This window comes from Asterias rubens, chromosome 2, assembly GCF_902459465.1.
Source record: "Asterias rubens chromosome 2, eAstRub1.3, whole genome shotgun sequence".
Lineage (NCBI taxonomy): Eukaryota > Metazoa > Echinodermata > Asteroidea > Forcipulatida > Asteriidae > Asterias > Asterias rubens.
In genome coordinates this window covers 14202775-14226844 of record NC_047063.1, presented here as the reverse complement: position 1 = coordinate 14226844, position 24070 = coordinate 14202775, and the positions used below count along the sequence as shown (strand labels likewise).

Sequence of the window (24070 nt, the reverse complement as noted above, 5' to 3'; positions counted from 1 at the left end):
TTGGTGCCCGCCCATTCAAGAGTTTGCCATAGACTTGAGTTTGTCCAATGGTACCACACATACATGTACTGTGTTGGAAGTTAAGATGGACCAGAGGATGTGTAGTAATGATATTGATTAAGTGTCCTGCTAAGGACAGAAGTGTCAAGACCAGGATTTGAACCCATACCGCTGATCTGAATCGGCAGATCTTGAGTCCAGTGCACTTGACCGCTCGGCCACTATACGCCATGAAATGAAAATGTCCTTGCCCTTTAATGAAAATGAAATTCAAGGCTTGTGGTGAACCAATAATTTTCAAATTTAGTTGTGGCCACCGTATGTTCAAGTCAGTATGTTTATCTCTGGGACAGATGTTTGCAATATCTTCATGCATCCCAAATACCATTCAGTTTGATATTTTCAAAATAAGTGTGGCAAGTGACAACATTTTCCAGGATTTCATCAACGTACCTACAGTGCTTGTACATATGTCTTTCGATCATCCTCTTCAAAACGTCTCTGGCTTTACTGATGGCTCAATGATGCAATCACATGTTTTAAAAAAGAGCTGCAGAGCTTGGAGTTCCTGCAGGCATGCTTTGTAGACAGCTTGATGAGAATTTTTTTTTTTTGTAATCTTATGTTTTACAGAAGTTGTACTATTTTATTTTTGTCAACTTTTGATATGAAGAGAGGGGCACATCTTAAAATATGTTTCAGAGCTGTTTTTTTATAACTCTTGAATATTGAAGTTATGACTAGAAATGTAACATTTTAATATGACCTGTATACACAGTATACAAGTATATCTTGCCTGCCAGAAATGCCTTGGAATCTACAAGGTCTCGTTATTTCAGTAGACAAGGGTTACATGGTCTATGCATTCAAATCGGGTACCTGGTGTTCAATGGGAGGCCTTAGTATAATGGTCAGTGCACTGTGCACACACTTGGAGTCCAAGTTAATTTTCATAATGTGAAATATGATGCTGAAAACACATACACGCAACTATCAATCTCAACTTTCATTATATGTAAGCGTTTTAACTTTCACCTACAATTTATTTTATTTCCTTTACTTGGTGGAGTTGTTCACAACATTTCTTCAATTAAAGCGTATTGTGTCGAACACTTCCATGCATTTCCCTTGTCACAAATTGCATGTTTTGCTGAATTCTAATTAATGCATTTCTGGAGTTTCAATGCCCTGTTAAAAAAAAAAAAAAGCTGTGACAGTTATTCATTCATAAAAATGCAATTCGTAAGAATGCCATCCTCAGTCGGTACCAAAGAGAACAACTCTGAAATGCATGACAGAAGAACTGATCCATCTTACATGTCTTATCTCACCTACCCACATCTCACAATGTTCTACCGTCCAATATGTCTGCAATTTTACTTGAAATTTTTATAACCTTGAATCAAAACATTTTCCAAACTATTATTAACTACACGTGTCAGTCCCTATATACTACAATACAAAGGAAAGCGATGTTGGTCTGCCGAAATACTTAAAAATTGTCAGTGCCCAGATATTTCTGTCCTGCCTACTGCTTAATTTTCCGGGTTCCATGTTGAAATGCTCTTCCAATTCAATCAAAACTGGAGAAACGGATTTGACTCAGGGATATTACAAACAACGTATTTTCCCAGATGTCTTTTTTTTTTTCTTTTTTAAGGTCATGGCCGCAAGGACGTGCTGAGGACCGCTGCATTGTTTGTACCAAGAATTACTAGCTCTGATTGGAATTATTCTGAGACTATTAATATCTCCAAACTCTGGAATGATGAAAACAATCTGATAAAAGAAACTGTTCAAATGCAAGAATATGGTCTTTCAAAAAGCCCTTTTTTATTCTTTTTACATTAAAGCAGACATTTGGAAGTGGCAGTATTCAAATCAACATTTTTGCATGAGAAAATGTTTGACAAGAGAATTAAAACTAAATTTGTTTACTTAAAACATATGTTAATAATAACATTGTTGGTTACTCCTTGCTTGCTATAGCAGAGCAAAATGCTACACAAAATGTGTCAGCTCCTACTCAAAACCAATCATTTGCCAATTCAATCTTAGCATTCACTGCGCATAAAATTTAAATTCAGTCTCTTTTTTTTTTGCTTTGCAAAATTTGCTGGATGAAATCCCCTGCATTGTAAATTGTGCACACATCCCATACATAGAGGACCTTGATCCTGTATGATCCTGTATACCCTATGTACAGTACAGTACTGTACATTACATCATGATGCCACACCCACACTAACCCAGCATGCCCTGACTAGACGCTGAGTGAGTGCTCCAAGGCGACCAATAACTGATGAGACACACACTGACCAACTACATACATTTCAACCACTCTAGAGTCTGCCAAATGATGACAATCAACATAATGAAGTTGTATGTATGTATACATAGGATCTGTTTGTCGGTCTATTTATTCCATGTGAATCATTCGTTTTTAAATTTCTTATCATTTTGCTAATGTGGCTGATATATGTTGCAGCAGGCTGCTCAGTCTATGCCTTCTAGTTGTGTGTACCAGCAAGCGAGTCCTCTATAGATGGGTCTGTCAGCTTTTGCCTTTTTAAGGTGGCTGTTTCGTGAAGAAAGAAAACGTTGCACACATTTGATGTTCGTACACTACATTTTTACACGCCCTGTGGAAGAGCTGCCAACATTTGCATCTTCTATCGGGGAGATATTTAGAGTTTCATTCAACACAATAGGAAAATGGTTTCCAAATAGGGGAGATTTTCAAATTTGTTCATCAGAACATGGAAAGATTGATTGATTGTCAGGGAATTTTGTGCAGAATTAGAAAGAGTTGATGGCTCTGCTACTTGATGATTGTGATATTGATTTTGAAGTGTAATATTTAGTCTTAAGGAGGAGGTACTGGATATGGATATTGATTTTGGAAAAATTTCCAAGTACATGTGACACAATCAGTTAAATGCGCTGGATATCTTTGGTAATTGTCAAAGACCAGTCTTCTCACTTGGTGTATCTCAACATATGCATAAAATAGCAATTCTGTGAAAATTTGAACTCAAGTTGCGAGATAACTATGAAAGAAAAACATCTTGTGTGCTTTCAGATCCTTGATTTCGGGACCTCAAAATCTAATTCTGAGGTCTTGAAATCAAATTCAAATATTTTAGTGGAAAATTACTTCTTTCTCGAAAACTACATTACTTTAGAGGGAGCTGTTTCTCACAATGTTTCATACTATCAACAGCTCTCCATTGCTTGTTACCAAGTAAGTTTTGAGTAATTACCGATAGTGTCCAGTGCCTTTAAGTTAACAATGTTTGTGTTTTAAAATATACATCACTGATACTTGTCTCTTGACGTCACACAGTGTTAAGTCGGCCATCTTTACGCCAATGATATCATTTTCTTAACGCACACATAACTTGCTGCCTATGTGTTTCACATTGATAATACATGTACAAACAACATGCAGGAGTTTTATCAAATTCCTCTCATGATTGGTTGTTGAAACACTTTGCTACATGATAACATTTGACACTTTGACGCAGCTCGAAGCCAATACCCAAGTTGACCGTAAAGATGGAGTCTACTGGGAACTACGTATAATAAAAACCTCCCTAAAGAGTAACAAATCATTCTAAACAAAATAATAATAATAGAATTATATGTACACCAACACTACATTGGAGTTAAGAACTTGATTGCCATCATACATGTAGTACCTCTTATACACAGAATCAACAAGAGTTACCAGGAAACTGATTTCTGAAAACATAGAAAAAAACATATTTCTATTTGTTGGCAGTCATCCTAGAGTGGGAACAGATTGCCAGTTGGATAAGCTCTTAAGGGTCTTCAATTGCCCTATTCCCCTTTACTCCAATTACAAAACATTTCCTGATGGCAATTTCCTTTGGATTATGAAAGAAAAAATTGGAAAGTAATTTCACTTTGTGGAATCATCCGAGGATCATGTGGAAATGTACAGACACTAAGCATGATTGTTGGGTCTGATTTGTTTTTTTGTCCTCTGTGAATTATGTCAATTGCATTCATCACAGTGTTCTCTTAACAGTGGTCAAATAGCAGTTAAAATACGTTTGTGAGTATCAGTAAAAATTCACCCCAAGTAGTCCGGCTGGCTAGTTCAGTGTTTATAAAAAGCATCCCTTTTTCATTTCAAATATTGACCGGTGAAATAGCTGGCGGACTAGTAAATTACCCTAAAAGACCCTGCTGGCGAGTCACTAATTAAAAGTTAGAGCAGTCCAACCAGCAACCCCATTTAAATGCTTTGAAGACAACAACAGAGGATATTACTAACGTGGAACTCTTTAGGATCATAAAACTTAAGACTAAAATCCATCCCTGATAGATAGTCCGTTGACTGGTCCACTAGCTTCTTCACTCGTCCATATATCACATTAAAGATGGATGCTTTTTAACAGTGAGCTAGTGGTCCTTGTGTGTTGTACATACCATGTAACTAGCGTTTGGTCAGCAGACCACTCCTGTTAAAGGGGGAACACTGCGTAGGAGTACCTTTAACAGGCATTTCCATTTCTGTGCAATGAGGCTTGGCAAGATAACCAGTATACACTACAGCTAGATAGATGAAGTCTGCATCCAGTATGGTAGCTTTGTGAAATATTAATCTCAAAGTTATTTTGACAGTGCACAAATTATCTGACTAGACATCTGGTCTAAGTGGTTAGTAACCATATCAACCTTTAAATGAAGGTCTTCTTGATAACAAAAAAAAGATTACAAATTACATTTTTAAGTATCCTGGACAGTTTGCATTCGTTTATACATGCGTACTCATGATTGAAAATGTATGTAAAGCATATGTAAAAGTACATACATGTAGTCTGAGGCTTCCTTTAAACTATCAGGGGAAAAAGTCCAGAGGAAAGTGAAATATTTATTGTTTTGTTAGAACAGATCGCAACCTGCAGAACGCAATACTTAAAAACATAATGATTCAACGTGATTGGAGGAACATGGGGCATGTCAATAAGTCATGCATTGCTGGGAGCTGAAAATAATTAGCACACAATTGAGTGCCCTCCTACACTACATGTACATTATGTTTTGAGTTGGGGTAAAATAATTTTATGTTATTTCATATTAAATCAACTAAATAGTTGCATCCCCTTAAGGTTATCCCCTGGCTGCCGCTTAAATTACAATACTATAGGAATTCGGGTGTGATCCCTGGTTACACAGCAGTTAACGGTTGTATGGCTTCAGACTGACACCCCTGAACAAAAATGTTGACAAAATTAGGAGACTGCCAATGTAGGGCTGGATAGCTCAGTTGGTAGAGCACCGGCGCGTTAATCCCAGGGTTGTGGTTAAAATCTGCTCGAGTAGATCTGTTGTTGTTCAACCCCAAATCAAAGATTAAAATATTCAGAAACAATTAATGCACTGATTTTAAATTGTTTTGGTATAAAGGGTCTACATGGATCTATGTGCTGCACAGTAAGTAATGCATCTGGCTTTCCAATCATCATCAAGTAATATTAATATGAATAGCACATCATGCAGGTACTTCTATGTACAAGACAAAAAATAAAACTATAACTTAAAGCAATTTGTTACAAAATGTGGATTCAAACGAATTGATGTGTATTTTTAAGGCACTGGACACTTAAAGTAATTACTCAAGAAAAATTGACTAGAGCGGGATTTGAACCAATGACCGCAAGATTAACGAGCCAGCGCTCTACCAACTGAGCTATCTAAGCCCCATTTTGACAATTTCTTTGTTCGGGGTGCCAGTCAGAAGCCATGACTGTTAGCATAGTTTTTGTAAGAGTTTTTAATGATACTGCGTGCTTAATATATACATGAATGTTGAAGGAACCAAATTTCAGTCAGCCTGTTATTTGATGTTATTTTGAGATTGAAAGGATAGGATCTCATCCAGAAACTGAAATTTCTCCAGACATCTTATCTTTAAGTCCAGGGCGCTCACTCTGTAATGTCTTAACCAGGATATTATTGTGTACGTGTGCAGCCACTTAACCAACCAATTAAATCTAATGCATGCCTTGACGAGCATCTTGATTCACTGCAATATGACCAAGGTTTTGCGGTATAGTTTTAATAGATGTAGACTGTCCTGTGTCTTACAGGATTGATGGGATTTCCCAATGCATAATAACGTGTGAGGGCGATAGAAACTTTTGCAATGTACACAGACACATACCGTGCAATACGTTAAAGGTGCTCCTGAACAGTAAACACACTAAAAGTGCCCCAAAGATTGGGTGATTACAGGCCTGATACTTCACGGTTGGAACAGGTCATTGCCTTGGTGCCCTTGATGCTCCAGTAGAAACTCACAATTTCCTCATAAGGTGCCCTTTACCAAGGAGGAAATGCATTGGTGCCCTTGCCCTTTAAAAAAACCAAAAGCTACAGGCCTGGGTGAATGTACTGTATTTGTTTTGTCAAATTATCATATTTCATTATTTTTTGGTTAACTTGATCCACTGTAGAGTGAAGTCACCCTGGGGCTGGAATCGAATCCAATACCTCCTGTGTGGGACGAAAACAAAAAGTAAGGCATCTTCCACTCCTCGGCTGTCCAAATGCCCCATTACTACAAATGATTGATTTTTCATTTCTGTTGTCGGGCCATATGGCAGTTGTATGTGTGTAGTGAATCAAGGCCATGGGTCTCCAATGTTCGTTTAGCCAAACTAATTTGCATGCGAATATTTTTGTTTGTTACATCATGTTGCGTAACAGACGGAGAGTCTCATTATGATCCAGAAATCTGCATAATTTAGTAATCAATCAGTAAATGAACTAATTTATATTGTATTGTATGTTGAATACATATTCACATATTTGTAAAACTGCAAAATGAAGTCCATTACATCAATTGTCCATGTAAACATGAATGTTCGCATGTATACATGTACATACTTAATCCTGTTACCCCTTGTCACCTTTTCTGTAAATTTTGTTATTTTTTAGAATTAAGACAGAGAAGCCCTACTTGTGCTGTGACAAATTTGGATCATCAAACAAATTTGGATTTGACAGTTACATCAAACACCTTTGATCTCTGGCTGTGCTGCGTGGTTACACTGACCAATGTGGCTAGGTGCCAAAGACGCCCGGTGCATGCCTGCGGCTCGACCATGTTGTATGTAGCCGTTGTCCTTTGCAATTGAGCTTCTCAGCTGCAAGTAAGGATGATTAGCCCCCCAAATTATTAGTATGATTACTAGTTGTGTAGTATTTCTGGAATGCCAATTCTAGAAATACCGAGCTCCCAACTCTCTCTGATACTGCAGAAAGTTCCCTGTTAATGCAATAAATCTTTCCATGTTCTGATGAGCAATTTAGAAAATCTCCCTGAGTGTTATTCTAAGTATCTCCCTGAATGTTGTGCAAAATCTCCCTGATTCCATTCGCAATCTATGGTAACGCCCCCCCCCCCCCCCCCCCCACCCCTACCTACAGGACCCTAGTATCCCCAATATGATGAGGAAAATTTATACCATGTCTAACCATAGGCCTAACTAGCTGGCTAATAACCGCTGTGTATTGATCCTACTGCCTCATGCCTCCAGGCGGAGTCCAGCAAAGAGAACCCACACTCCCTGCCTGTACAATATGGACCAGTCAAGGGAGGACTGAAGACCCCCAATGTGGCTATCATCTGCACTAGCCATGGGGGTTCATCTTATCTTTGCAAAGGTATTATGTTGAGATGTTGATGAAATAACTGATAAATTCATCTCATGCATCATGAGTTCATATCTATAGGTACATGGATGCATGTACTGAAATGTTGAAAGAGGACAGCGTATGTTCGTGAAGTCTGTCCGCTTTGGAAGGAATCAAGCCCATTTGATTGAGCAGTGTATTATCATTGGAAAGTGCAGGTGGTGTGCTAAATTTCATGGATGTCAATAAGCAGCTTAGCACACCCAAATTGTGCTTACTACAGTAAGGTTACCAGTCAAGATGTCACATGTACAATCTGTGATTGGTATCCTGCTTAATTTGCAAAGCAGAACTTCTATTGAGCATTATTTTCTGCTGAGCAGCTCTGTGAAGTTGATTTTTGATGAAATTTATTTCAATGGCCATTTTCAAACAAAATTTCAACGACCACTTTGAAGTAAGTGTCCAACCCAGCAGGAGCAAAGATGCCTATAAAAGAATTTATGCCAAAGTTTGTTTTTGTAAGCTATACTGGTAGCACTGGGTCTTACCATGGTCGTAGTACAATCCATCATGTGAAATAACGTAAAGCAACATTCTGAACAACTCAAATAGCGTCCCACTTTTTTGTAACTTTTAATTTATTATAAGCAGACCTTGCTTGCCTTGATACTACATGTATGAAACAGAAACAGGTCAAATATGGATCTAATCCCAAGGCTCTTCTTTCATTTTCAAAGTGCGACCCTTGTTTATCATTTGTTCATTATTTGTTCCTCCTCCATTTAAGAACTGGATCTGCTGCGCACTTGATACGTATTCACACAGTCCGTACTTGGTCTTTAAGTGTCTAGCAAGGTGACCTTTGGAGAAGTTGCTTACACATTCCATTATTTCATTACATTCTATATGTTATTATGTATTTATTCATTGGATGCCAATCCTTCACATGTGCTGACCGTTGAATATCAAATTGTTTCCTCCCTGTTAGTTTTGGATAACCCACTTACGTGTTCTCAATTTGCATGTGGGTCGTTCATGTAGATCGTATTTTCTTTGTGTGTTGACATTCATGTTGGGTTAAGTTGGGATTCATGTTGGGTCTAAAGTAACCCACCAAATATTACATACTAGGCCTTAAAGTAACCCACAGCACAGCAATAGCCATGGTGCACCCACAGCAAATGTCGTGGTGCCTAGTGCTTTTGCTGTGGTGCTCTTTCCTTTTGCTTTAGTGCCCCATGCTTTTGCTGTGGTGCTCTGTGCTTTTGCTGTGGTGCTAATTGCCAGGTTCCAATGCAAATTAAGTGCCCCTTACCAAAGGCTGCGCGCCCCTTCAAGAACGAAATTCAGGGTATAGAATATTGTTTTGCTTTTATCCTAATGATGTGTTAATGCTCACTGCTGAAGGCTTCACGTTAATTGTAAACTTTTTATGAAATTTCACTAATTAACAAAAGTTTTACATAAATTTTGTTTGCTGTTGTAATGGGAAAAAATATTGACAGTTCCTTTAAAGCCATTGTACACTTTTGGTACAGAAAAAAAAAAGGGTTCACAGATTTACAAATAATTTACAGGGTTTACAGAAGGAAATGGTAAAAGACTTCTCTTGAAATATTATTCCATGAAATGCTTTACTTTTTGAGAAAACGAGAATTACGGATTTGTTTTAAACACATGTCATGACACGGCAAAACGTGCGGAAACAAAGGTGGGTTTTCCCGTTATTTTCTCCCGACTCCGATGACCGTTTGAGCCTAAATTTTCACAGGTTGGTTATTTTATATAAGTTGTGATACACGAAGTGTGGGCCTTGAAAAAAACTGTTTACCGAAAGTGTCCAATGGCTTTAAAATAAAGAAAGCTTCAAGTAATTTTCCCAATAGAAATACAAATGGCCTTGCCGCTTCAAAAAATTAAATTACATGCCTGTTAATTGAAGTTATACAAGCAGTTTCTCAAATTGCACTGGAAGGAAATAATCACCATCAATTGATACAGTACACAAATTTACTGTTCATGAAACCACATACATGTATGACTGTGTGGGTTGTGCCTTCACTTAAATTATTCTGACTCGTGAGTTTTTGCGCCCAAACAATAACGCGGTCACCAGAGTACAGACCTGGTAGGTCATAAATATCTTAAGCTTCTCAACTCCATACAAAACCAATCAATTCGAGTGACAATTCCTCATCCAACAAATCAATTTCAATTATGCAATCTAATCGTTGAAAGAGAATTGTGCTGAAGATGTTTCTGTAAAAAGGTGTGTCAGCTGATGTGTTTTGTGTAGCCTGTGCCTATTATGCAGTACCTTACTGTTTGTACATTTGTTAATGTTGATCGTACCATAAAAGTGTATGTAAATCAACTCTTTAAAGGAGTTACGCAAACGCGCATTTTCTGCTAACTGCTGTTCATTCCGTTTCTTGGTAATTCTGTCTGTGATAACCTGAAGGGACTTAAATTGATTTTTTTCCTCCCTGGATTTGTAGGCTTTTCAGATAATTTGAAATTTGAGTGTAATTTAATCCAGCAATTTTTATAGTGAGGTTGCAAATAAATATTTGTCTTTATTTAATCCTGGTTATTAGGGGGGAGGAGGGTATTGGAGTACATTGTTTTGTATGGCCTCTTAAATGGTACATAATTCCCTTAAAGACACTGGACACTCGTGGTGGACCAGTCTTCTGACTTGGTGTATCTCAACATATGCATAAAACAACAAACCTGTGAACATTTTAGCTCAATTGGTCATCGAAGTTGCGAGATAATAATGAGAGAAAGAAACACCCTTGTCACATGAAGTTGTGTGCTTTCAGATGCTTGATTTCAAGACCTTAGAATCTAATTCTGAGGTTTTGAAATCAAATTCTTGGAAAATTACTCCTTTCTCGAAAACTATGTTACTTCAGAGGGAGCCATTTCTCACAATGTTTTATACTATTAACCTCTCCCCATTACTCATTACCAAGTAAGGTTTTATGCTAACAATTATTTTGAGTAATTACCAAAGTGTCCACTGCCTTTAAAATAAAGGTGAAGATTTTCTTGTAGATATTTTTCGCAGAGTAGTTGGTACTTGTACCAAGAAAACTTCCAGATTTAAAATCGTTCTTTTAAAGGAACACGTTGCCGTGGATCGGACGAGTTGGTCTATAAAAAGCATTTGTAACCATTTGTTATGAAATGCATATGGTTAGAAAGATATTTTATAAGTAGAATATAATGATCCACACAAGTATCACTCAGAATTGCACGGTTTTCCTTTTACATCGCGAACTAACACTGTCGGCCATTTATGGGAGTCAAAAATTTGACTCCCATAAATGGCCGACCGTGTTAGTCGACGTGGTAAAAAGAAAACCATGCAATTTCGAGGCATATTTGTGTAGATCATTGTATTCTACTTTTACAACATCTTTCTACCCATATGCATTTTATAAAAAACGGTTACGAACGCTTTTCAAAGACCAACTCGACCGATCCAAGGCAACGTGTTCCTTTAAGTTATTTCAATTGCAAACAATCGTGTAAACTGTAGTTTATGTACCTTGAACAATAGTATACGATCCTAGAAAGAGAAAGTGGACTGGCTCAAAGTTTATTTAAGTTATGACCTTTGAAATGCATCATTAAAAACCCACCACAAAAACAACTAGCCTCAAAACCTTGTTCAATAAATCAAAACAATGGCCCAAACTAAAAACTGCAATAACATTCTAACCTTATTACGTTCTAGTGTACTTGTAGAAATCTATTCGACTCTGACGCTTCTGTTGGTGTGCCGTTTTAAATAAACAACTTGTTATTTTGCAAATTCTCAGGATATAGCTTTACAAATGTTTGTCACCAACAAGTCACAACCTTCCTGTAAAGAATAATATGGAAAGTTCACGGGTAGACACTTATCCTGCCATACATTACATTATTCCTGGTAGGGTTTACGATGTATTTGTTTCACCTGGCACCACTGGTCGGAATGTTTAATTTCACATTTCACATGTTATTTGGCTATTTTATGACTCAGAAATAAACTTGTGAGTCATTTGTCAGTAATGCTTCAGAAGTCAACTGGATTTAGGTGTTTTGCATCATAAATGGTTGGTTTTTTTTTCTGATTAAGACCTGTGGAATTCTTGCTCTGGTTTTGGGGATCTAGTAAATAAGAATACACAATCTGAGAAATATAACTGACAGTAATCTTCTCAGACTCAAATTTTGGCAGATAGTTTTTTTTAAATATTTGTAACCACATTACTTCGAAGTGAAATGTACTTGTAGGCTTCTAGCCAAATTTGTAAGAGTGATTACCAATAATACCTTCCCTAACGATCAATCAGTTAATTGTAAAATAGCGACAAGTTCTTTTTGTTTAAGTTGATGGCATGTTTTAATAATAATAGTAGTATTCGGTTTGTATGTAGGGCTTTATACACCATGTCTCAAAGCGCTTCCAACATAATTACTCGCAGTTCAGTGACATCGTTTTTTATTTAGTTCTAGTCATTTAAGCTTTCTAAGAAATGTTTGTCTTTTGTTGATTGGGGAAAATGCACTTGTACAAGTTTGTACAGGTTTGTACAGGTTTGTCAGTCTGACGTCAATTGCTAATGTTTTTCAGTTTGTAGGAAAACTCATATTAATTTTGGGGAGTTTTTGTTTAAGTTTTCTTGTACCTTTGTCAATCTTCGTACAAGTTTGTACCTTTGTCAATCTGACCTCAATTGCAAATGTTTTTTTAGTACGTAGGAAAACTCTTATTATTTTGGGGGAGTTTCTGTTTTAGTTTTCGTGAGTTGGTTATCTTTCCAAGTTTGCAACCTTCCAGGTATTATTAATTTCATTTTCAGTAAAAGCTTCCACGAACAACAGGCCTGGAGTTTCATCTTTGAATGGGAATGGCCATTTTCATATTGCAAGGGCACTCAGATTGTAAAACCTTAAAGTCTAAGGGGAACTTTTGAATGGGGCACCATGGGCAACATAGACCATGGCCCAGTGTTATTCCAGGCCACATTTGCGCATTTTGACTTTGTCATGATAGTTATTACATCAATACTTAATAAAAAATAATAGTAAATGATAAAATAAAACAGTAATGATTAATTTTAAAGACATGATAGATACAATGCTGATACAGTGCGTCTCAGTGAACAACTGTTCCCTGCGTGTAGAACAGATATACACAATTGTGTAAGATCTTGTATGTAAATTATGTACGTAGTGTCCTTGACTGGCTCCAGCCAAATAGTACTTGCATTGAGATTTGTTGTTTCATAATAAATCAATTTCTCTCTGCAAATGTACATGTACTGGTTGTGCTATAAAGTCTTGGGTGCAGGTACTACTTCTAGGATAATTTTGTTTGATTAATTATTTTGATTAATGATTTTAAAAGAGTCACCTCTTATAATAACATAATTAGTAGTTTTTTATAGCGCTTTATTTTTTGCGTCTCTAAGCGCTTGTTATTTTCTTTTTTTTAAAAACAGATTTGTGACGTTTTGAATTATGACACCCATTTTGTACCTTTAAAATGCCGTGGCTTTATGTCCAAACCGAAGGATGCAGTTATTGTTAAAGTGTCTTGCCAGTACCTACCAGGAAATTAAGCTATTTTTTTCAAAGACATTCTTAATGACAGATTTACATTCTACACCTGTAGCATGTGATGCCTCATGTTCTGTAACACCCACAGTACGCCCGCATGTAACGTAACGCGAGATTCAAGTGCAAGTTTTCCCCCTTTGAAATCCATACATTCAATACCGGTCTTCTTCATCAGGAGAAGAGCCGGCTTTCAAGGTCAGTCAATCTCTAAACCATTGACACACTCCCTCTGTGTTTGGCATCATCAGTCACGATTACAGTCACCATGAATTTAGGAGGATGATTCACCAATTCAATACGTTGTCACTGGGATGACACATCCTCCTACAGGTTTCTCTCATCAAATATTCCAAGGTTCAGAGAAAAAGGCTAGAGTATACATCAGTTTCCTCTTGTATAGCGTAGCAAAATGCTAGACTAAATATCTAGGCAAAATCATCGTTTGCGACTCGATAGTTAGCATTAAGTGTGTAGAGAGCCTGCTCAGTCTATATATTTAGTGATGCAAAACCGCTTGATGAAATCGTTTGATCCCTGTATTTGCTCTGGACATAAATTTGACTCCTTCACAAAATATTCCTGGTCTTCTTGATTTTGCGTAGGTGAATGGATAAGGATCTTAAGGCATTTTGTGTGAGGAATTTTTATCGATAACATTCAGCAGAGCTATTTTTCATATTATACGTACATGCAGGGCCTACATACTTATAAGGTAAGTCTAATAATTTGCCTATTTTTTCTCCTCGTACTGGACAAAAAAAAAGTTCAACCCTGTGAAAATCAATAGTAAATCTGCAGGGAAATGTCCAGAATCAATTAATATTTATAATTGTCTAATTTTGTTAAAATTTGTTTGTATTGTCATGTGTGTTGTACATGTGGTGCATGTATGGAAGCCAATTACACGTCATTGCTAAGGCCATAGAAAGTCCACATAGTTGATCGAATTTGGAATTAGGAAGGCATTCCTGCCTTAACCAGGAAGAACTGTTGATGCACGCTTGAGCTGCTGTATTATGCAACATCCTTATGAACTTGCCAGTGCACTTTGTTATAGAGCTACTTAGTCAGAAAATAGTGCTTAGCATGTTACTGCTACTTAGCAAAAATTAGCAGGAGCCAAGTCATAGTTGGTAGATGTGATATCATGGTATTTTGGATGTTGAATTTCTTTTTAGTGAAGCACTATTTTGTTGCACTTTGCTGCTTTTCTGCTTAAAGCCATTGGACCCTTTCGGTACAGAAGAAGAAAAAAAAAAAAAGTTCACCGATTTACAAATAATTTACAGGGTGTACAGAAGGTAATGGTGAAAGACTTCTCTTGAAATATTAGTCCATGAAATGCTTTACTTTTTGAGAAAACGGCAAAACAATATAAATTCTCGTTAGTGAGAATTACGGATTTGGTATAAACACATGTCATGACACCGCGAAACGCGCGAAAACAGGAGTGGGTTTTCCCGTTATTTTCTCCTGACTCCGATGTCCGATTGAGCCTAAATTTCCACAGGATTGTTATTTTATATATAAGTTGTGATACACGAAGTGTGGGACTTGGACAATACTGTTTACCGAAAGTGTATAATGGCTTTAAGCAGTTTAATGAAACTGGGCCCTGCTTGTTTTCTTACATACGTGTAGTTGAATGTTTTGCTTGGCACAGGAATGGAATAATCTTGGCAGCCCACTTGTCATTGTCCAACTTCTAACCAATACCAGGGACTTCTCCCAGGGACTGTGTGAAACTACAATCATGGAATCAGGATCTACATAGCTGAACTAAAACATCTTCCTCAAACAATTACTTGATCATAGATTATACAATCAAGTTCCGCAATAGCCAAGATAAAATAAAAAAAACTTAACAGTAGTCTTTCCGGGTTGGTAGAAAGTCCCGACATTGTTTATCTTGACAAGCTCTTTTGGTTGAAGTTCAACTTTAGAGAAACAGTAGAAGTGCACCTTGTGTACATACACAGCAGCTTGGGGTGCGATCGTACTATTCCGTTAGAAACACCGATGGTTTATTTTCCTTGTAGGGTAGAAGGTGTCTTTATAAAAACAGCCTCTATTATTTTAAATAAAGGTTCTCAATTGTTGTGGTGGAAACCGTTCATGACAACGAAAGTGTTGTCATAAAGTGGTCTTTGACGGTTTCATTCGGACCCGACTGATGAACATTCAAGTATGAATTTACTTGTATTGTTAGATGAGCCCCTCCCTTCTCTCATATCTCAACATGGCTGCCCTAGCGACATGATTACATCATGTTTGTACTAGTACCTGTACATTACACATAAGAGCCTTCAAACCACTTATCTCTCCAAGGTTTTGCCGACTGTGTCCGGGAGGAGAGTCACCCGCATCATTAGGGGAATTGCCGCTGCAGGTGCTCTCAGGGTCGCTGGCTCGTTCGTCTGTTGCGGCTTTGCCTCGTTTTATTCCCCCAGCAAGGTGTGGCAGTCTGACCTGCATCATCTTTACCTACAAGGAGAATTGGAATCAGTTGAAATTGTCTCGCTGTACGATTGAATAATGACGTTTGTTTTCAGGTGGCGCGGAACAGCCATGTTTACCTGAGGCAAATGGAAGTAGTGTCGAGATGTTTGTTTATTCACGTACTGTTTGCTTGTTGACAGGTCGACTTGTCCGATTTGTTTTTCCTGATTAAGGGATTTTTCCCCCTTGGATTTTTATACTGTGTTAAAATTGTTAGAGACTTGAATGAACCTTATTAAGCAAGTTAGAGAAGAAAGACATAAAATACATGAACATGATTCTTGTTATTGTAAGGGCAAAGCAATTTTGCCTTACAAAGGGGCACTTCAGACATTGATTCTAATCTTCCTCTAGAACATATCAAAGGGCACCGAGGCAATGACCAAGGGACACGGAGACAATTGATGAAGTATCTCCATCCACTGTTGTGTCCAAACTTCTTGTTTTCCATTTTCTTGTTGGGGTTAGGGTACCTTAAAACTGTAGAAGTCTATAAATTATCCTGCAACAGATGTCCAGGTGTTTTGTCTCTCTTCATTTTCAGGATTTGTCAATTCTTTGTACACTCCCACCCTGTTGCTGTTTAAGTTGTTAGTGAGAGTGCAAAAAAGGTGTTTTTCCCAAGACATATTAGTTAGCAAAACAATTTTTCAGGGCATCCGTTTTATTTGGTGTAAATTATACTGGTAGGTTGAGGGTTTAATTACATGTAATAAGAATTGACCTTGTCTGCTATTTTGATTGTGGTCTTTAGGTTTTACAACAAAGTCACTGACCCTTGGTTGATTCACTCTTTGATTGATTGATTGATTGATTCTTTGATTGACTTGGTTGATTGATTGATGTGTTACAGGTGTTGGTACATTGCAGTAGATGGAATAAGACCGGGTTCCCACTGGATCTTTAACTGCCAGATCGGGATCCCGCAACAAGATTGGTTGCAGGCGTGAAATCGCGGTCGCGTTCCCACTTGAGTATGATCGCGCATTGATCCCCCTTTTTTGGAACAGAAGTGGGTTCAAAAGAACACTGTTTTGCTAGCGAATTGCGGGGTCTGATTGCCCTTTGCGTTCCCACTAGACTTTTGATCGCCCATTAATCCAAAAGGGCAATCAGATCCCGCTTTAATCCTACTCCTAACGAGGATCAAAATTTCATGGTCAGATCCTGATTGTCCTTGTGTTCCCACTTAATTTTTTAATCTGGAGACAATTTGCAACTTTTTAATGCATCATATTATTCAACTAAAGGCGTGTTTTCAAATGTTGTTACTTCCGTATGATATGTGCAGTCAACTTTGAAACTGTGGCCTAGCTCTATGAATGAAGTATGTACTAGATTGGTAACTTGAGATTTCAGCGCCAATGGCAGTTGGGTGTTTATTTAACACAGAAGAAGTATTTCCCCATTTAGGTTTGTTTTTCCCTAGATCACATGACATTTTTGTTCACAAACAGTATTGAGATGTTTACATGTAGGCCACATCAGCCCATAGGGAACCTAAAAATAAAGAAACTGTCTTGCAACATTATAAATGAACCTGTATCGTATACAGCCCCCCTGGCATAATGCGGAATGCACCTCCAAACCGTGTGCGTCTACCATTTCCATCATTTTGGGAGTTAAATCCTTTGTTCAAGCTTGTGCGTTAATGATTTTAACTCCAAAAACGGCGGACAGAATAGGTGGGTCTAAGTGCGCTGCGCGCTGTTCAAGGGGGTCAATGGTGTATAAAAGACAATGAAACTTTTACTAGTACTAATTTGCTCTCGTTTTCTGTTCCATACAATGTACTGGTCAAAATACACTTAACTAACCTTGTGAGGCATAAAAAGACAACATTTAAATTTCATTTTGAATTATTTCTCAGGGTTATTGGCAGTACTGGAACCATGTGTATTAACATGATCAGTGTGCCTTAGTTTTCGATAATCACCCAAACCGTACCACATCAATGAAACAAAAAAATGAAACCATCTTCCGGCATTCAAGTTGGCTCTTCATTCACCGTGCACTGTAGGTGCAGCCTAGCTTGTCAAATTTCTTTACAAGTAGAATCATCTTATTACGGCTTGGATAAATTGTCTTGACACGCTCAATGTATTACAGAGACACCTTGGTTGAGATGTACCCAGCTATAGCTCCACTCAAACTCTGATTCATCCCATTATACGTGCTTGCCTGGCCAATTTACCAAGTGACAACCTTTGTATACGCAGTCGCTGAAGTAAAAAAAAGGAATACATCTTTCTCGTTGATGGTTGAATTTGAATGAGCTGGAAAAAAATACTTGCATAAATATTTATTTATTTATTTATTTATTTATTCAGTTATTTATTACACATCCAATAACAGAATGAATAGGAAACAAATAAAAAAGTGTTAAGTTTCAGATATGGGAGGAAAACCCTAAAGGTTGTGAACCCATGCAGTCAGGTATTTCTGGCTCGGTACGCCCAAATCCTTGCTCTACGCCCAAACCCTTGCTTGTCCAGACCAAAAGGATGCCATTTTTTGTTTAGTATCCCTGAAATCCCCTGCACAGTGGAAATGAAAAGGAAATTGTTTACTACTTCTCTTCCCCCCTAAAACAGGGGCAAGTCAAATCATTTGTAATGTGTACAACGTAGCTGGTAACATTTCCAATTACCTGGCAGTGGCTTGTGTTTAGAGCCAGCATATTGTTTTCCATCTGCCTGGCGTAAACAGATCCTGAAATGAAAAAGCCGGTTATAGCCTGAGGGAGGCAAGAGCCCAGCACGCGCTGATGTTTCATTGCGGTGGATTATTTCCCCCTGGCGGCCAGACCATTGCCATCTACGGACAGACTGTTCGTCTGGTTCTAACATGCAGGCAAACCTTGTTGTGTCTTTTGCTTTGATCTAATCTCTCACAAAGACCTTTGATGAGAGAGAAAAATTACATTTGTATTTAGTTTTGAAACCACAACACCAGAAAACCAACATTGTATAGCCATCATTTGATATCAATGGAACAGTTCAGTTCACACCATCGTTAAAATGTTCAAATGAAGAAAAGATACAAAAAAGTGTGTGTACCTGAGATTGTCAGAGATTGCATATAAAACATCCCTAAAAAATACACGACAGAACATTAAAACAGCAACAATGGAATCCACAACTGGTAAACAACTCAACATGAACGTGTACTGATGATAAATTGCACAATGTGTATGTGTACGTTGTGCAATCATCAGTAAAGTTATGTTTCTTTAAAAGAAATTAAATTCCCTGGTCCATGGTTGAAAACACTCGTTTGGGACTTTATTTAAGTCACATAATGAAGCCTGATAGTTCATGAAGCCAATGGACCTTGTGCACAGGACGTCATTTAGGAGGGCACCCAGTCAAAAGAAGGTTATTCATTGTCCCATCCTATGTTCTACCGCACAAAGATGTACGTTTCCACCGTGATGCCCCATGGTGAAATTTTCCTGTTTCCTCAATGCCCGTTTTAAAGAAAAAAAGGTCTTGCCCTTAAAAATAAAGTGCCTACAGTCTCCTGTAAGGTATGGGCAGCAGTTGCAGAATTCTACAGAAAGCAACTCCATGAAATTGGGCCCTTGTCATTTCCCTGGTTCCCCAAGTTGTAATGTTCATATAATCTTCCCTTAATGAAGATAAAGGCTTTACTATAAGAAACTATACGCCTCTCTTAATATTTATGCATGAGGTATGTCACAATGCTAACTCAAAACGAGGCGATGGGCGCAGCCACTGCAAGTGATGGGGAACGTGCGCCCATAGCCTGATTTTGGGTAAGAATTATGATGTCATGCATAAGTATTAAGAGAGGCGTATAAGGTGCAAAGTCAAGTTTAGCAAAAGGTGCTATCTTTGTTTATTGTATATTTTGTCAAGCCCCCATATCCTTGGTACTATAATGATGAACAGCTCATTTCTGTTGAGTAGTAGTGCAAGACAATTAACCAAATGAATGGATGTTGCTGACTCTTGCATCAATGATTGACAAGGTCGATAAAAGAATATATAAAAAAAAAACAGGGATTGAAAGTAAACAATACATTTTTGATGGCTTACCCATCAAATATTGAATGGCTATAAAAAGCAACTAGACAATATCATCATTAGTGTTTCTCTGAATGCTGGAGGTAAAATGCTGAAGGTAAAAATGGCAAATACAAAAGTGCATTCGAACTTTGCACTTATACATTTTACTGCTTGTGTGTGAATAGGCTTTCGGATCTGGTATTGTGGTATTATACTCTCGATAATTTATTGTATTGTGCAATTGGTATGCTGTAATTTATGGTTCATCGGTAGGCAAGGAAGTGTTTGTATGAGAAAAAAATACCGAATGTTCTGCTATACATGTGTATACGTGACAGTAGTTGCTAACATCAGTGGATTACATATTTACATATTTTTTTAAAGATTGTTAAACTCATTTTCATACGGTATTTGCTCAGTATTTGACTAATTCCATATCCAGCATTATAGTCCACTGGAAAAAAAGAAAACAATTTAAAATTGACAGAGTTGTATAAACAATAAACAAAAACAGTCAACTGAAGCAATAGTACAAAAACAGTACAGACAACTCTCATTAAGCCATGATATCTGGGATTTGTTTAAACACCTCTTTATAACAGAGGACAGCAAAACAAAGAAACACAGTAAGCAGAAATGGGATTCTGACTTCAGAACGTGCTCTTTATAAGCAGAGCCTCTTTATAACAGTGTTCAAGCGATGGTTGACTGTACTACTTACATATTCCTAAAATATTAATAAAAACCACAGAAAACGGTTCACTACAACTGACAGAACCACTCCACTTTCTCCTCCCAACACCTTCAACCCTCACTTTTCCTTTGTTTGCATTGTCCCCAAATTTATGGTTTCTGCACAAACTTCTTTGTACATGGGTGTGTAGCATTGAAGTGTCTCTCTACTACTATTAAAAATGTACCCGGTGTATGGGTAAAAACCAAAATTAATATTCTTTATCCCCGATGCAAATTTAACATATATTGTACACAAACTTGATGCATATAAAAGCGTTACATTCAGCAAATATGAACAGAATGCCATATTCTGCTGGGTTTTCTCAGTTGCTTACATTTTAAACTCATGCACAGCAAATGCAAAAGAAATAAGTCAGATGGCTAAATTTACCTCCTATTATAAAAAAAAAACATCTCTGACGCTATTTGCATAATATATTCACCCTCAGGCCACTCCTGCCCCAGCCAACCATACAATTTTTAGAAAGAAAAATAAACAGGCAGTCTGCTGTGTTCCTGTATACTATAAAGAGCAAGGAGTTGTATACATACACCCTGGCCTGGCCTTTATGGAGCAATCCATTTCCCTGGGTCCATTTATCATGTTTATTAAGTCTTAGCAGAGACCAGGGTATGGCTGTAGATAGATAGAGACCACACATGACCCTAGGGACTGTCATATAAGTACAAGGGCAGCGAGCTGGTACTGTGTGGCTGTGCACTTTTGAGTTGGGTATTTTGTTGTTGTCCCAATCCCCCATCTCGTATCACAGACAGACTCCGCATGTGCATTTGCCGCTCCAATGTAAGCAGATTAATACATCAAACCATCAAATGAAACAAGATTTTTGTATCCATTTGTTTAAGAATCTGAGCCCTTGATTGGATGTTGCTATAGCGTTTAGAGACCATTCATTTCTATATAATAATCATCACAAAACGCATGGACATTGCATTGTTCGTTTCTTTTGACAAATATTGTCAGTGAAAATGTCAACAGAAATACATGATTTTTTTTAAAAAAATTTTTTTTTGTGTTTAGAAATTGGGACATATATGTAATATTTAAACAAGTCTAGATTGTAGAATGAAGGGAAACATGCACCAGGCAAGGAGTACCAGTGTGTGGTATTTGTTTTCTTTGTTCAGCACCAAATTTGTACCCACTAAAGACATAAAGGTATTGTCAAAGACCAGTCCACTTGGTGTATCTCAACATATACATAGAATAACAAACATCTGAAAATTTGAGCTCAATCGGTCATCAAAGTTGCGAAACAATGAAAGAAAAAACACCCTTGTCACACAAAGTTGTGTGCTTTTAGATGGTTGATTTTGAGACCTCAAATTCTAAACTTGAGGTCTCGAAATCAAACTCGTAGAAAATTATTTCTTTCTTGAAAACTATGTTACTTCAGTCCAGAGGGAGCCATATCTCACAATGTTTTATACTATCAACAGCTCCCCATTACCTGTTACCAAGTAAGGTTTTATCTAATAATTATTTTGAGTAATTACCAATAGTGTCCACTGCCTTTAACACTTTACTCTCCTATTTTCTTTCTTAACAGGCATTTGAGTTTAATCTCCATCTTGAGTCATCACCAGGTAGCAGAATCAACATTTTGATATCATGATGTTTCAGGGAATAAAACTGGTGCTGCTTATTGGTGCTGTGGTCATCTGCAAAGCCCAGGGTAAGAGTTTTTCTCCAAGCCGTGTCATCAATAGGGTACATTTAGGATGCTAGGCAGCTGCAGACTTCAATTCAATTTAACTTTAATGGTCCTAGTCCTACCAAGGAGGAAATTCACAATGCATACATGCAATACACAAAATGATTAATAACACACAATCAAAAACAAACTACTGGAAATAAATTCATAAACCACAATGGAATCATACTGAAACCAACTGAACAACATCTAAGCAAATAACTTCATAGTTCTTGGTAATTTGTGCATGATCAGAGCTGCGTTTACAAACAAGATAAGTTTCCCTGGTAAGTCAGCTGCCAACTAGTGTTCCAAAGTCTCCAATTGGATTTTGTTTTCATAAAGATAGTTCTGGATGCGCACAGATATGTGAAATTTCAGACTTTAATCTGAATTCAGACTTTTTTTGTATTTTATGTCTGTCTGATTAAAAAAAAAAACTTTCTCAGGTAAAAATTAAACCTTCTTTGTAGCATTGAGGCTTCTGTTCCCAGAATTCGCTCCTTGAGATCTCTAACCCCAGGGATTACTTAAAGGTGGAAATGCCATCACTTCAACATGTTGCCCATTCAAGTTTCAGACATTTTTGTGAGTGAGTGACTTTCACCCCTAAGGTGCCATCTTTACGAGCAACTTGGGTTTTGGCTCTGAGCTGCGTCAAGTGTTCCAACTTTTCTAAGTGGTTCACTGACCAATCACGCATGGAATTTATAAAAACTCCCACATGTAGCATGAGATATTTATGCATCGCGCACAGTTGGATGTTTCAAACAAATGATTTACTTGCCCAAATAGAGGGTGCCAATTTTACACTGTGTAACATCAAGTCGGACCTTTCAAGTCAGTTGGAAAGGAACTTGTTAATATAAAATTTATGAACATAGAAATATTTCTTCCATCTTGTGTGAAGGAAATGGCAATAGATAGTTCCCGATGAATGCCATCTTAATGGGCATCTTGGTTTTGGACTTTGAGTTGCATCGAGCTTTCATACTTGACTACACAGCCAAGTTCCGCACCAACTAATATACATATAATCAACAGTTTTTGGTTCAAAAAATGATTTATTCGCCTGTAAAGATGACCCACGACCCATTGTGACATCAATTGGAAAAAGATATACAATCAGACAAATTTCAATGACAGTGGTGTTCACAATTTTTGTGCTCTTTTAAGAAATGTAAAATATGTTCACAGTTTTTGTGCTATTTTAAGATATGTAAAATATGTTCACAATTTTTGTGCTCTTTTAAGAAATGTAAAATATGTTCACAGTTTTTGTGCTATTTTAAGATATGTAAAATATGTTCACAGTTTTTGTGCTATTTTAAGAAATGAAAAATATGTTCACAGTTTTGTGCTATTTTAAGAAATGTAAAATGTGACCAATGGGATGCTTATTGGGCAATTTTCATGCCTTTAATTTTGTTAAATGTTAACCATTCCTTAGAATACACGGGTGTTGAGGGAACCGGTCCGCACTTAGTGAAGCAACCGCTTGATGAGATCTTTAATGTGGATAGTAGCAGCAACTCGGTCATCTTGGATTGTGAGGCAGAGGGTGATGCTAGTCCAGACTATGCTTGGAAGAAAGATGATGTCATGATCGACCCAGCGGTGGATACTAGATACACTGTGGGTAGAGGCAGGCTAACGATCACCGATCCAGACCAAACTGACGATGTGGGCAGCTATCAGTGCTTTGCCAGCAACCAGATCGGAACAATCATGAGCAGAAAGGCAAAGCTTGAAATAGCTTGTGAGTATAAAAACATTAAGGCCGGTTTATAGTCGGTCGCG

General features: G+C 37.5%; 1 protein-coding gene across 3 annotated transcripts in view; it reads left to right on the top strand.

Moving 5' to 3' along the window:
• LOC117307049 (contactin-2-like) overlaps positions 1-24070 on the top strand; it is an 83073-nt gene that overhangs the window by 34893 nt on the left and 24110 nt on the right. For 2 of the 3 annotated variants that reach the window (XM_033791689.1, XM_033791687.1), the window contains exons 3-4: positions 22127-22252; positions 23721-24029. In XM_033791689.1, coding sequence (XP_033647580.1) covers positions 22189-22252; positions 23721-24029 — 373 coding nt within the window. In that variant the 5' untranslated portion in view covers positions 22127-22188. Of the gene's footprint in view, positions 1-13715; positions 14003-22126; positions 22253-23720; positions 24030-24070 lie in introns of those variants that run through there. The other variant, XM_033791688.1, reaches the window with a different exon arrangement.